Genomic DNA, 12,652 nt, shown 5'->3' with positions numbered 1-12,652 from the left:
AAGATTATGGCTAACTGCAGTATACAATTCCAAATCTAGTTTTATTTACACTTTACTCGAATGATCTCTACAAGCTTGACTCCGTTTTGACACTGAATTCTGAACTTGGGTATTGCTCTTTTACCTAGTAATGTTTTCGCTCTTGCTTTATTTCAGGGGATGTAACTTTGTTTCCTGTCTCCTATGATAATTAAAAAAAATTAAGTGTGTGCTTATGACTCACACACAAATCACTGAACATTTACTCATTCATTGATTTACTCAAATGGACATTTATTGAGTGTCCAGTTCAAGACAACATTGTTAATGCTGTATGGAATATTTATATATCATAATCTCTGACTTGAAAAAATTTAGAGATTGGTCTTGATAATAAGATAATAAGACATAGGAAAATATTACAATAAAAATTAAGATGAATTATAACAATGTGATGCTCTATTAAGTTAGAAAATATAGTATGGATATTTCAGAAGGAGAGCTTCCTTCTTAATGAGACTCTTAAAGAAGACTCCACATAGGAAATAATACTTTGGGGGGCACTTGGTGGCCCAGTGGGTTGAGCGTCTGCCTCTTTTTTTTTTGGCTCAAGTCATGATCCCAGGGTCGTAGGATCTAGCCCTGCATCAGGCTCCGCGCTATGCATGGAGCCTGCTTGGGATTCTCTCTCTCCCTCTGCTCCTCTCTCCTGCTTACACGCTCTTTCTCTCTCTCTTAAGAAAAAAAAAAAAAAAATTAGAATACATCTTGCCAAATAGCCAGCTTCACTAACCAGGACATTTGTGGAACCATTAATGTACTTGAAGAATAAACATTTAAAAAAAAAAAAAAAAAGGAAATAACATTGTGGTTGGACCAAAACAATTCATTAGGCTTTATAGCAAAAGGAGGAAGAGCCATATTTACAAATAAACCAAAGCACAAAAGCAAGTAAATTTTGTGCGTGTTTTGGGGTCAGTGAAGAATTCTATTTATAATAGCAGAAAAAACTATGGAAGTCTTTATTTAGGTAATAGTTTCTAAAAAAAGCTCTCTATTTTCCCCCGGAAGTTTTTGTATTATGGGGTAATGGACTGTGTTAGGGGCTGTTTATTTAGTATTGAACTGAACAGGTTGGGTTCTTTCCTTCATGAAGTGAGAGAGACAGAAAATAAACAAGGAAAACATGCATTATTGCAGATTGTGCTATTGTAAGTCCTGTCGGTGTACTCTGAAAGAAAGAAACGGGGCCGCAGTAAGAAGGAATATGGGGAGGAAGTTACTGAAGCGTATCGGATGGTAAGGGATGGCCTGTCTGAAGAAGTAACATTTAACAGCCGCCCTGATAGGTCAATGAATTAGGTGTGGGAGGTGAGTGAGGTTGATTAGTCAAGGATGTCCGCCAGGAACCTGGCTTAAGCCGCTAAGGTTCCATTTTCTAAGACGGAGGTCACTGAGGGGGAAGCATTGAATTTAGGAAATGAGGTATTTCTATTTGAATGCAGGTTTTGAGGTGCTTTGAGATATCCAGGTGGAGTTATTATGCAGCCATTCTGTGTGGGACTTGGAGCAAACATCTTAGAAATAGAAATTGATGAGTTGTTAACATATAGATGACGTTTAAACCCACAGAAGTGGGTCTGATTACCTGCTGCGGGAGCCTGGAGAGGAGGGGCGTTGAGTCATCAGGGATTTGGCCATCATAAGTGAAAAGCAGACAGAAATATTTTGATTTCTCTTATCATAAGTTTTGTGATTTTTTTTTTTTTTCCAAATGTTTGTTTTCGAGAGCGAGAGAGAGACAGAGTGCAAGGGGGAAGGGATAGAGAGAGAGAGGGAGATGTAGGATCCGAGCTCTCAGCCAGGAGCCGAACGCAGGCTGGAACCCACAAACCATAAAATCATTACCTGAGCCAAAGGCGGACACTTAACCAACTGAGCCACCCAGGCGTCCCCTTTAGTGATTTTATATTATGTTCAGTTCTGAAAGTGAAATGTTCAGCATTTTAAGCATTACATTTGAAGATTATTTTGATTAAAAAATGGCAAAATCTGGGGCGCCTAGGTGGCTCAGTCAAACGCCTGACTTTGGCTCAGGTCATGATCTCAGAGTTTGTGGGTTCAAGCCCCATGTCAGGCTCTGTACTGACAGCTCGGAGCCTGGAGCCTGCTTCACATTCTGTGTCTCCCTGTCTCTCTGTTCCTCCACCACCTGCACTCAGTCTCTTTCTCTCTCTCAAATATAAGTAAACATTAAAAAAAAAAAAAAAAAAAAAAAAAGGCAAAATCCTATCAACTGGTATATTACAGAAATAAGCATTATTTGCAGCAGCGGGTTGTTGTTATGTTGGTCATTGGCATATTTAGATTTTTTGTTTCTTCCTGTAGGTTTCCTGTACCCCATGTAATATACCAATTGGAACCCCAGTGAGCGGCTATGCCCTGTACCAGCGTCACATTAAAGCCATGCATGAGTCTGCGCTCCTGGAAGAACAGCGACAGAGGCAAGAACAGATAGATTTGGAATGTAGAAGTTCCACAAGCCCGTGTGGCGCCTCCAAGAGTCCAAGCAGAGAGTGGGAAGGTAGGCAGCGCTGTCATCACAGAGAACTTTCCTGAAGGGAAGCAAAACTGTACTCCAAAGTGGGTCCTTTGTGTTTTGTAGTTTATCAGCATGTCGGTTGATTGATTTCTCTTGCCCCAACACGTAGAATCCCTTCAAATTGACCTCAGTCAGACAGTTGAGGAATGTTTGTATTATTGACTACTCTAAAGGATGGCAGTAACATCTTTGATGGTTTTCGTTAATACGAATTTTCTCATATTTATCTCTATGCTGGAAGACTGTAAAAACCATTCTTTCTGCCTACTTATCTGACTTTTCAGAGTAAGTGGGAATTGTTATCGTGCCCTCCAAGCGAGTCACATGTAACAGCAGGATAATGCTCTAATTCTCTGATGACAACTTTGTGAAATGTATAGTGCCAGTCAGACCCTGACTCGTCTCTCACCCCAGCATTTACCAGTTGTTTGGCCAGGGACAGGTCCCTTAACTCTTCTTTTAGTTCTCTCATTTGTAAAGTGCAAGTTATGGATCGATCTGTCAGTCTGTGTGTCTATCTGTCTATTATACCTGCCTACCTACCCACTTATCTATCTGTCTAATCTAATCTGTTTTATCTGTCTGTCTATCTATCTATCTATCTTTCTCCCTTGCTGTGATTACAACCCATAAGAATCAACAGCCAGTATTATTTTGTAACATGTGGCTCAGCATTATTCTTTATATAATATTGTATGTAATAATATACAACTTATAATAACAATCAGTGCACTAGTATACACATGGTATAATAGATACCATGGTATATAGGTACCTTCTATAAATGATAATAGAAGGTGTTGTTATCATTGTTGTCACTGTTGTTATTTCAAGTGACAGGTTTGAGTTGTGCATGCTTTTTCTTTTTTTAATTTTTTAATGTTTATTTATTTTTTGTTTTTTATTATTTTTTTAATATATGAAATTTATTGTCAAATTGGTTTCCATACAACACCCAGTGCTCATCCCAAAAGATGCCCTCTTCAATACCCATCACCCACCCTCCCCTCCCTCCCACCCCCATCAACCCTCATTTTTATGTTTATTTTTGAGAGAGAGACAGACACAGAGCGTGAGTCGGGGAGGGACAGAGAGAGAGGGAGACACAGAATCCGAAGCAGGCTCCGGGCTTCGAGCTGTCAGCACAGAGCCTGATGCATGGCTTGACCTCATGAACCGCGAGATCATGACCTGAGCTGGAGTCACACACTTAACTGACTGAGCCACTCAGGCTCCCCTCTTTTTTTTTTTTTTTAAATAAGATTGTTTTAATTTTAAGTACTCTCTGCACCCAACATAGGGCTCGAACTCACAACCCCAAGATCAAGAGTTGCACACCTCACCGACTGAGCTAGCTAGATGCCCCTGGCATGCTTTTTTTAGTTGTGCATGATAGATACACTTACTTTCTCTAAAAAGGGGAGAGGGGAGTGATTTCTAAGTTGTAATAAATTCTGGCATGGTTAGGAAATGGCACATGTGTTCTGGTTGACAGTTAACTTACCGACTACGTGCTATAATATGCTTAGGATGTAAGTCTATTAAGGTCTTCATTACTATGGTTTAGATTTTTCCGTAATGATTCAAAAGACTCTTTGTAGTACCTTTTTTAGCTAAGTAAGAGCAATTAGCTGTAGAATGCCATGGATTTCAAGGGCTATTTAATATAAAATGGGAACTGTGGTACTTAAATGATCTTGACCCCCTCCCCCAATCACACCAATGATACGTTATTAGTTATTTGGTACACTGAGCCTCTAATGTTAGAGTTCTAAATATAAGATTATTAATGTTTTAAGTATAAATCTTATGCTAGTAAAAATAACACCTAGCAAGGCTGGGTGTATAATAGGTGCTAAGTGAATATTTCTTGAATGAAGGTAAAAACGTTAATGATTTGGGGCCTTTTAGTATATTGGGTGTAGAGAATCCTCAGTTGCTAACTCAGTAATTACATGTTGAAGGAATGAGTTAAATGAACTGGAGTATAAATGGACTTAGCAGAAGTGCTTATCTTTTGAGCAGCCCAATTACGAGAAAATCTGTCATGATGAGAATGATAAAAATTATAGAGTAATTTAAAAGTCTGTCAATGTATTCCTTACATAAATGATTTAGAATAAATGTTGGGAGGAAGAATTTAAAAGAACCTAGAAAAAAATGACATTCAAATGATATTTGCCAAATTCGTGCTAAAGCTGAGTATTATTTTTAGTAATATCTGGATCATTCTAATATGTATATCATATAGTTACTTTAGGACCTCAATATCTTGTCTTGTTCTACTTTATAAATTGGGCTGTATTTGGAAGCTGGAGAGACTGAATCAGGCTAGAGCCCCAACTTCTAAGACTCTAAACAATGAACTGCATTTCTCTCTGGTCAGTCACATTAATCCATGTGGTTTAGGTAAGAGGGGTATCCTAATTTTTAATTGTATTGCAGTGGTCCTTTTTTTCCCCCCAAATTTATTTATTTTTGAAGGAAAGAGAGAGCATGAGAGCATGAGTGGGGGAGGGGCAGAGAGAGAGGGAGACACAGAATCTGAAATGGGCTCCGGGCTCTGAGCTATCACCACAGAGCCCGATGTGGGGCTTGAACCCATGAACCGTGAGATCATGACCTGAGCCGAAGGAGGACACTTAACCGACTGAGCCACCCAGGCGCCCCTATAGTTCAGTGGTCTTAGAACCACGTGGTAATTATATTTTTGATTAATATGATACCAAGGTGTTTATTAATATGACATCAGTTTGGTTCGAGGTGACCCTAGAAACTGGGGCAGTTGATTCCATTTTGTCCCAAGGTTAAGTTTTGTTTTAGCTCATCTACCTAGTATGTTTGTCCAGTAATTTGTTAACCAAGTGCCTGAAGACTCTCCTAAGTTGATAGGTATCCATACGTAGTTCAGTGTAAAGGATAATTTCCCTTACATTTATACATCCCCCTTATAGAATTGTATACTTGCAGTTAAATTGCTTATATGCAGCATGTTTGATATAAATGTTTTCAATGCAACATCATAGAATAGTTTATAGAATGGCAAATACAGCAAGAATGTGGATGTAACATATAAACAATCACCAGACTGGTACAGTCCCCTTGAATTAGGACCATGTTTTTGACTTTTCACAGTCCCACTTAGAAAGTAACAGGCAGCACCGGTTGTCCAACTGTTTGATTGTATTCACCTTAATGTCAGTGGCACAAAAAATTATTGTAGGTGGTGTAAGCCTTTTCACCTGTAGGAAAGCTTGGGGAAAACCTTAGAGGCAATTGTTTTCACTTTCCAGGAACATTTACACAAGCTGACCCCTGCTTTAGTTTGAAGCCTTTTCCCTGTAGCGAAGGAGCTCGGACACACATGTCGAGAGAGTTAAAATTAAACTCGCAGTGCAGGTTTAATAAGATCAGTTCAATCCAATTAAGAGTTAATGCATCTGTGCAACTGAAGCTAGTCTGTTTCTTTTGTTGTTGGTTTCTTTATCTTTTCAGCCCTGAGTACATGATGATTTAAAAGCTGTATTTAGAACCATCTAAATTTCCAGTTTTCCTTTAACAGTGCGTGACAAAATAGTTTCCACATAGTTGTCAACTTACTGGAAGTGACAAAACAATCACACGGAATTTATAATACACTGTGTTGTTAAATTCTCTAGAAAGGAAGACATGATTTTCTTTTGAAGTTGGTCTGTTTTATAAATCTGCACAGCATTAGAGCACTTAATCTAATTCGTTACATTAATATGGCTAAGAAGGGAAGAGTACCATCATCTTGATGGGTACCCCAGAGGCATCTGAAATTCAACACCCAGTGATTCAGGGAGGCGTTTTTGCCATGTGGTTTAGAGCTCAGAGTCAGGCTTTTGAAAGATCCCTGGTAGAGTGACCTTGGTTGGGCAATATGGTGTGATTCTTTTGAGCTTCAGTTTCCTCATCTGTGAACTGGTGTTAACAATCTCATTGGTCATGAGGGCTAAGTGAGATAATTCATGTAATCACGGTGCTCTGCACTGTATGTATATAAATAGTATATAAAAAGTATGTAAACAGTACATACTTTTTAAAAAAATTAAGTATTAACACACAGTGCAGTATTGGCTTCAGGAGTAGAAATCCGTGATTCATCACTTACATACAACACCCAGTGCTCATCACAAGTGCCCTCCTTAGTACCTGTCACTCATCTAGCCCATCTTCCACCCATCTCCCTCCACCAACCCTTGGTTTTGTTCTCTGTCATTAAGAGTCTCTTGTGGTTTGTTTTCGTTTCTTCTCGCCCCTCCCCCCACCTTGCCGTATGTACATCTGTTTTGTTTCTTAAATTCCACATATGAGTGAAATCATATGACATTTGTCTTTCTCTGAAGTACATACTGTTTTTAAAAGTTTATTTATTTTGAGAGAGAGAGAGCAAAGGAGGGATGGAGAGAGGGAGAGAGAGAATCCCAAGCAGGCTCCGCACTGTCAGTGCAGAGCTCAACGCGGGGCCCGAACTGATTGAACGGCGAGATCAGGACCTGAGCTGAAATCAAGAGTCAGACACTTAACTCACCGAGTCACCCACGCTCCCCGTTGAAGGACATGCGTAATATTAGCTGATGACTATAATTGTTTCTAGTTTTTACACAAATCTTAGTAAGCCGGAGAACTCTTTAAGCCTTGTGCTAATGAATCTTTATTTGAAACCAATTATGAACCTTCCTTTTAATAGTGAAATGCTAGAGACCTTCTCTTTAGATAGGAACTTTCACTACTTACTGTAGTTTAGTAAAGAAAAAAAGAAAAAATAAGCGTCGCTGTTTGAAGGGAGAAGACAAACTATTATTCACGGGATAAGATTATCTACCTAGAAAGCCTAAAAGAATCAACTGAAAAGTTATTAGAGCTAAAAGGAAAGTTCATTAAGTTTTTGAGGAAAAAAAAATGATATGCAGGAATCCACATCTTTCTTTCCTATGTATCTGCAATAAAAAGTTATATATGTAAAAGATGAAAAAGACGGTCTTCCTAGCAACAATATGTAAAATACCTTGAAAATAATTTTTAACAAGGAATGTGTAGAAAAGACATACGAGAAAGTCTAGATTCCTCATTTAGGAAACGTTATTGTGGAATGTCCGGTCTCCTGTATTCATAAATTTAATGCCAGGCTAATGAAAATTCCAGTGACGTTTTGTTTGGAGAGGAACTACTTAGAATGATTTTAAATTTAGGTTTACTTGCAAGACTAAATGGGTAAGACTAGGTAAGGAAGAGAGTAATAGGAATTTGTTCTGGCAGACATTAAAATACCCCAAATCTAAATGGTTTGGGTTACAGACGATTTGTACTTTCTTCCTTGTGCTTTTCTGATTTTCCAGAATTACAATGTCAGTATCATTTTGAAAAAGAAAAAAGTTATATATTATTATGTGTATCTTTAAATATTAATGTGACTGCATATCTGATGTACCCATTTAAATGCTTAAAGTTTTTTGTAATGCTTACTGTAGAGGTAAATCATATGATTTTTATTAGCATTATTATAGTACAATTCATAGTTTCATAAACTGGTGTAGGTTTTTTGGATTAGTTTGATCTGTATCCTTTGAAAGGCTTCTTCCATTTCTTAATTATGTTTATTTTTCTGACTGTTAAGTGGTGGGTTTCAACAGGCTAAATAAAAGAGTTGAAATTCTCAGAGATCTGACTAAGTCAAGCAAGACTTGAATTCACAGAATGGCCGGATAATCTGAGGTTTGCCTGTTGTGATCCTTATTGCATGTGAAAACGCTAGTTTTCCTATTGAGGAGAAAAGGAAGTACTTTGTCTTTTAAAGGGAAAAAATCATAACTGAATTTTTGAGGATTTTATTAGGGTCCTAGTGATGGTGCATACACAGATGTAACCTCTGTATGGGTGGATTCCCCCCAGGAATTTTAGATTTTAATTTATTAGTATACAGTCGGATCTGCCCCTGGATGGTGTGGGCTTGGTCCTTTCACACTTACTATTTTCGTTTGGGGTTCTTCCCTTATTTTGATAACTTTAACTTTCATAGGAAAATCAGTCGCCTATATGCCCTATGCTGAGGTCACACGTGCCCTAGAACAGGAAGCACAGATGCACAGTACCGCAGCAAGGTCAGCATCACCGTGTAGGCTCTCTCCGAGAGAAGTCAGTAAAGCCGCTCCACAGCCTATGAGTGCAGCCCGCTATAGTGTCCCGCCAGGTAAATATCGTTCCTCTGTGCAGTGGCTGCTGGCCATCTACCTACCGGTGCTACACATGGGTGGTTTCCAGGACATGTCCTTCCCGTTTCAAGAGTACCTTCTGGTTTCCCTACATCCCATCATCACTTGTATTCAGTTGAGATTTACCGGGGCCGCTGGGAAGTTTGTGTCCACACGTGTCCACTGTGACATGGACTGGCTTTTCTGTTACGAGTACCTGTACTTTTGAAAAATCTCGAGATCCCCTCCCCCACCGTAAGAGATTCCCGAGTCTGTGAGAGCCAGAATCCGTGAATGTCGCTCAAATTCTGCAGGATGCAAAAGGGGACATACAGCTGGTTGTCAGTTGCGTCTGTGTGTTCTCCCTAGTTGCCGCATCAGCTGCTCGTAAGAAGCAGGTCCAAAGAGCGACGGAGAGAGAGAGAGAGAGGATTATTAAAGATTGCCACTTGCCGATGCTAAGCAGAAGTAGGTTGAAATGAACATCAGCTTGCAAGCTCCGGTTTGACAGGGAGTTGAATGTCTCAGCCTCCCAAATACCATGTGTGACCTGAATGTGTATACGGCTTTAATTCAAGTGAAAGAGAAATTTAAAATAGAAATGCTCATCTTCAGCCTCATCTTGCACTCCAAATCCAATTTGTGATTTAAAAATTCAGGAATGACTGAGATAGGTGGGGTGTTGCAAACTACGAAATGGACTGTTTTGAATCATCTTTTTCTTCCTTTTAAAAGTCCTGCAGCCTGCTCCACATCAAGTGATAACCAATCTCCCCGAGGCGGTTCGGCTTCCGACAACTCGACCCACGAGGCCACCTCCTCCACTTATTCCATCATCTAAAACCACAGTGGCTTCCGAAAAACCCTCTTTCATCCTGGGAGGCTCCATCTCGCAGGTAAAAACGCCTTCTCTCCTCAGGAGATTTCTGTTGAGGATTGCTTTCTGTCACTGATTTGTCAGAGTCTTAAATGAACACCTATATACGAAGAGGCCATGACCAGAAAACATGGCGGTCATCGTACTCCGTGCCACGCACCAGAAGCTTGTGTGCGTTGGGTGCGCAGAGTGAGTGGCCTTGGCACGCTGTCTGGTTTAACTTCTGCGAGGCACTTCTGTGCCCTGAAGTTGAGTGTAGCATAGATGAAAGAGGAGTCTCTTCAGAGGAATCTTTTCAAGTACTCAGATATGTGTTGACCAACTATTACAAAGGCTCTAAATACCAGTTCATTCTGACTTTGGCCACTGTATCTTTCTTTTTTCCTAGTGTTACAGCTTTTTTTTTTTTTTTTTTAATACGGGTTATCTTTTCTTTTTTTTCACCTGTGTGTTTTTTAATTTTTTAAATGTTTTTTATTTTTGAGAGAGAGAGAGACAGAGGGAGACATAGCGTGAGCAGGGGGAGGGCAGAGAGACAGAGAAGGAGACACAGAATCTGAAGCAGGCTCCGTGCTCCACGCTGTCAACGCAGAGCCTGAGGCGGGGCTCAGACTCACAAACGGTGAGATCATGACCTGAGCTCAAGTTGGACCCTCAGCCGACCGAGCCACACAGGTGCTCCAAATGTGGTCTTCTCTTAATTGTTGTAAAGTGTTGACTCATGTGCAGGACCAGCAGTGACCACACCCCTGTCAGGTTATAGAACCATTTCATCACTCCGGAAAGTTTTCTCACGCCCTTTCGGCCTGAAGCAATCCTAGTTTTGCTTTCTACTGGCACAGATTAGTTTTGCCTTTTCTAGAACTTCATGTAAATGGACTCATACAGTGTGTACTCTTCTGTGTCTTCTTTAGCATAACGGCTTTAGGGATTCATCCAGGGTTTTGTGTCATCAGTAGTTTTTTTGTTTTTTATTGCCAAATAGTACTACATTGTATGAACATACTGGTTTGTTTATCCATTTTCTTGTTAATGGAAGCATGAGCTATTTCTTGTTTTTGGCTACAGTGAATAAAGCTGATACAAACATTATACTGGGCTCTTTATAGATATAATGTTTTCATTTCTCTTGTATACGCCCCTGAGTATGTTATGCTTGACTTTATAATTTTCCAGAGTGGGTCTCCAGTTTTACACCACTACCCCCAACGCATAAGCCTTCACGTTGCTTTGCTGTTGGCAGTCTTTTTTATCTTAGTTTTATTAGTGGGTATGTAACATTTGATGGTGGCTCTAGTTTGCATTTCCCTGAAAACAAAGATGTTGAGCACTTTCTCGTATATTTATTGGTCATTTATGCATCTGATTGTGAAGTGACTGTCTTACTATCTGTTTTTATTGGGATTTTTGGTTAGTAGATTGTAGAAGTTCTTTATATGTTGTGGATGAAAGGTCTCTGTTATAAAGTTTTTTCTCTTCTGTGTGGCTTTTGTGTCTTACTGATATGTTTTGATGAGCAGAAATTTGAAATTGTGTTGTGATTGTGGAGCTTTCTTTATAAGTCCTGAAATCATGTGCTATGAGTCCTTGTAAGGGCTTTTATTTTTCAAGATTGCTCTGCCTGTTCTCTGTGACTTCGGCACCTGCTTTGACAAAAAAGTTCTGCTGGGATTATGGCAGGGGTTGCCTTAAATCTATAGATTATTTTGGGATACATATGAAGATCTTGAGAATATTGAATCTTCTAATCCATGAACATGTTTATCTTGCCATATTTTAGGTCTTTAATTTCTCTCAACAGTATTTCATAGTTTTCACTGTAGAGGTTTTGTTAGATTTATTTTCAGTTAATTTTTTGTAACGTATTTTATGTTTTAATGTGTGGGTCATACTTTCTTGTTTCTTGTAAATTTTGGTTAAAAACTGGATATTTTACATGATAGAATGTGGCAACTGTGGAAAATGGATTTTCCTCTCTCCCTAGGGTTTGCTGTTGTTGCTGTGTGTGTTGGTATTTGCTTTGTGACTTTTCTGAACTAACTCTGTAAAGTCTGTATTCTTGTGACCTGTGTGGCCATTGAAGTCACTGTTTGGTTCACCTGGTGGCCAGCTAATTGCTGGACAGACTTCAGTGCCTAGAATCAGTAAGCGTCCCAGTCTTGACTGAGTAGCTCTGTGTGTGTGTTGGGGCATGCCTTCGACATTCAGCCTGGTACCTGACAACCCTGCCTTAGTCTTCTCTTCCTGCTTCCACAGAGCTCTGAGGTCAGCCAGAGTTGAGAATTCAAGGCCTTCTCAGGTCTTTCCTAGGCATCTGCACAACCTTGCACATGCACACGGCCTCCTAGATTGTTAGGAATACGTTGGAGTTTTTCAGATCCCCTTTAAACATCTCATTCCTTGGCTTTTCCTTTAAAGGTGTTTGGTTAGCCTCTTGTTTGCCTTCGTGGTTATCTACTGCCCCAGGCAGTGAAGAATTTCAGTCATTTGACTCTGATGGTTTTTGACAAGCGTGCACCTCCTTCCCCACCGTAGTCAGGTCAAATAAAGACAGCCTTGCAAATGGGTCTTCCAGAGAACTAGAGGGAATAATGACAGTTATCTGGGAATGAGGCGTTTAGGGAGCCCAGCCCTGTTCTTTCCCCTTCAGTGGCTGCCAGGCTGATGGTTTTCACCATGATTGAGGGTTGTTGATTTTCACTGCCGCCACCGAGCTTGGCTGGGAGTATATGAGATGAAATAGAACAAGTTCAGATGCTACGAAACCCACTGTTCTTACTTAGATTCTGCTGGTTTTCTTGAACACATGCGCCCAGATTTCCACAACCCTTTGGTTAATTTTCAGATTAAAAGTTGTTGTTGTTTTATAATTTTTACTGGTTGCCTTTGTGGAGGAGAGTTTTCCGAAGTCCTTACTCTTGGTTTTCACTGATGTCAGTGTCCTGTAGCATTTTTAAGAGCCATAATAGTAGCTTACAT

General features: G+C 39.8%; 1 protein-coding gene across 17 annotated transcripts in view; it reads left to right on the top strand.

Annotated features, from left to right (window-relative positions):
* Positions 1 to 12,652, top strand: part of NCOR1 (nuclear receptor corepressor 1) — a 159,450-nt gene that overhangs the window by 111,979 nt on the left and 34,819 nt on the right. For 13 of the 17 annotated variants that reach the window (XM_049638033.1, XM_049638037.1, XM_049638036.1 and 10 more), the window contains 3 exons: positions 2,368 to 2,563; positions 8,625 to 8,795; positions 9,532 to 9,692. In XM_049638033.1, coding sequence (XP_049493990.1) covers positions 2,368 to 2,563; positions 8,625 to 8,795; positions 9,532 to 9,692 — 528 coding nt within the window. The remainder of the gene's footprint in view (positions 1 to 2,367; positions 2,564 to 8,624; positions 8,796 to 9,531; positions 9,693 to 12,652) is intronic. The other 4 variants (XM_049638047.1, XM_049638045.1, XM_049638049.1 and 1 more) reach the window with 1 other exon arrangement.

This window comes from Panthera uncia, chromosome E1 (genome assembly GCF_023721935.1).
Source record: "Panthera uncia isolate 11264 chromosome E1, Puncia_PCG_1.0, whole genome shotgun sequence".
NCBI classification, from domain to species: domain Eukaryota; kingdom Metazoa; phylum Chordata; class Mammalia; order Carnivora; family Felidae; genus Panthera; species Panthera uncia.
The sequence above is the reverse complement of the archived record's forward strand: the minus strand, read 5'-3'. Positions and strand labels throughout refer to the sequence as shown.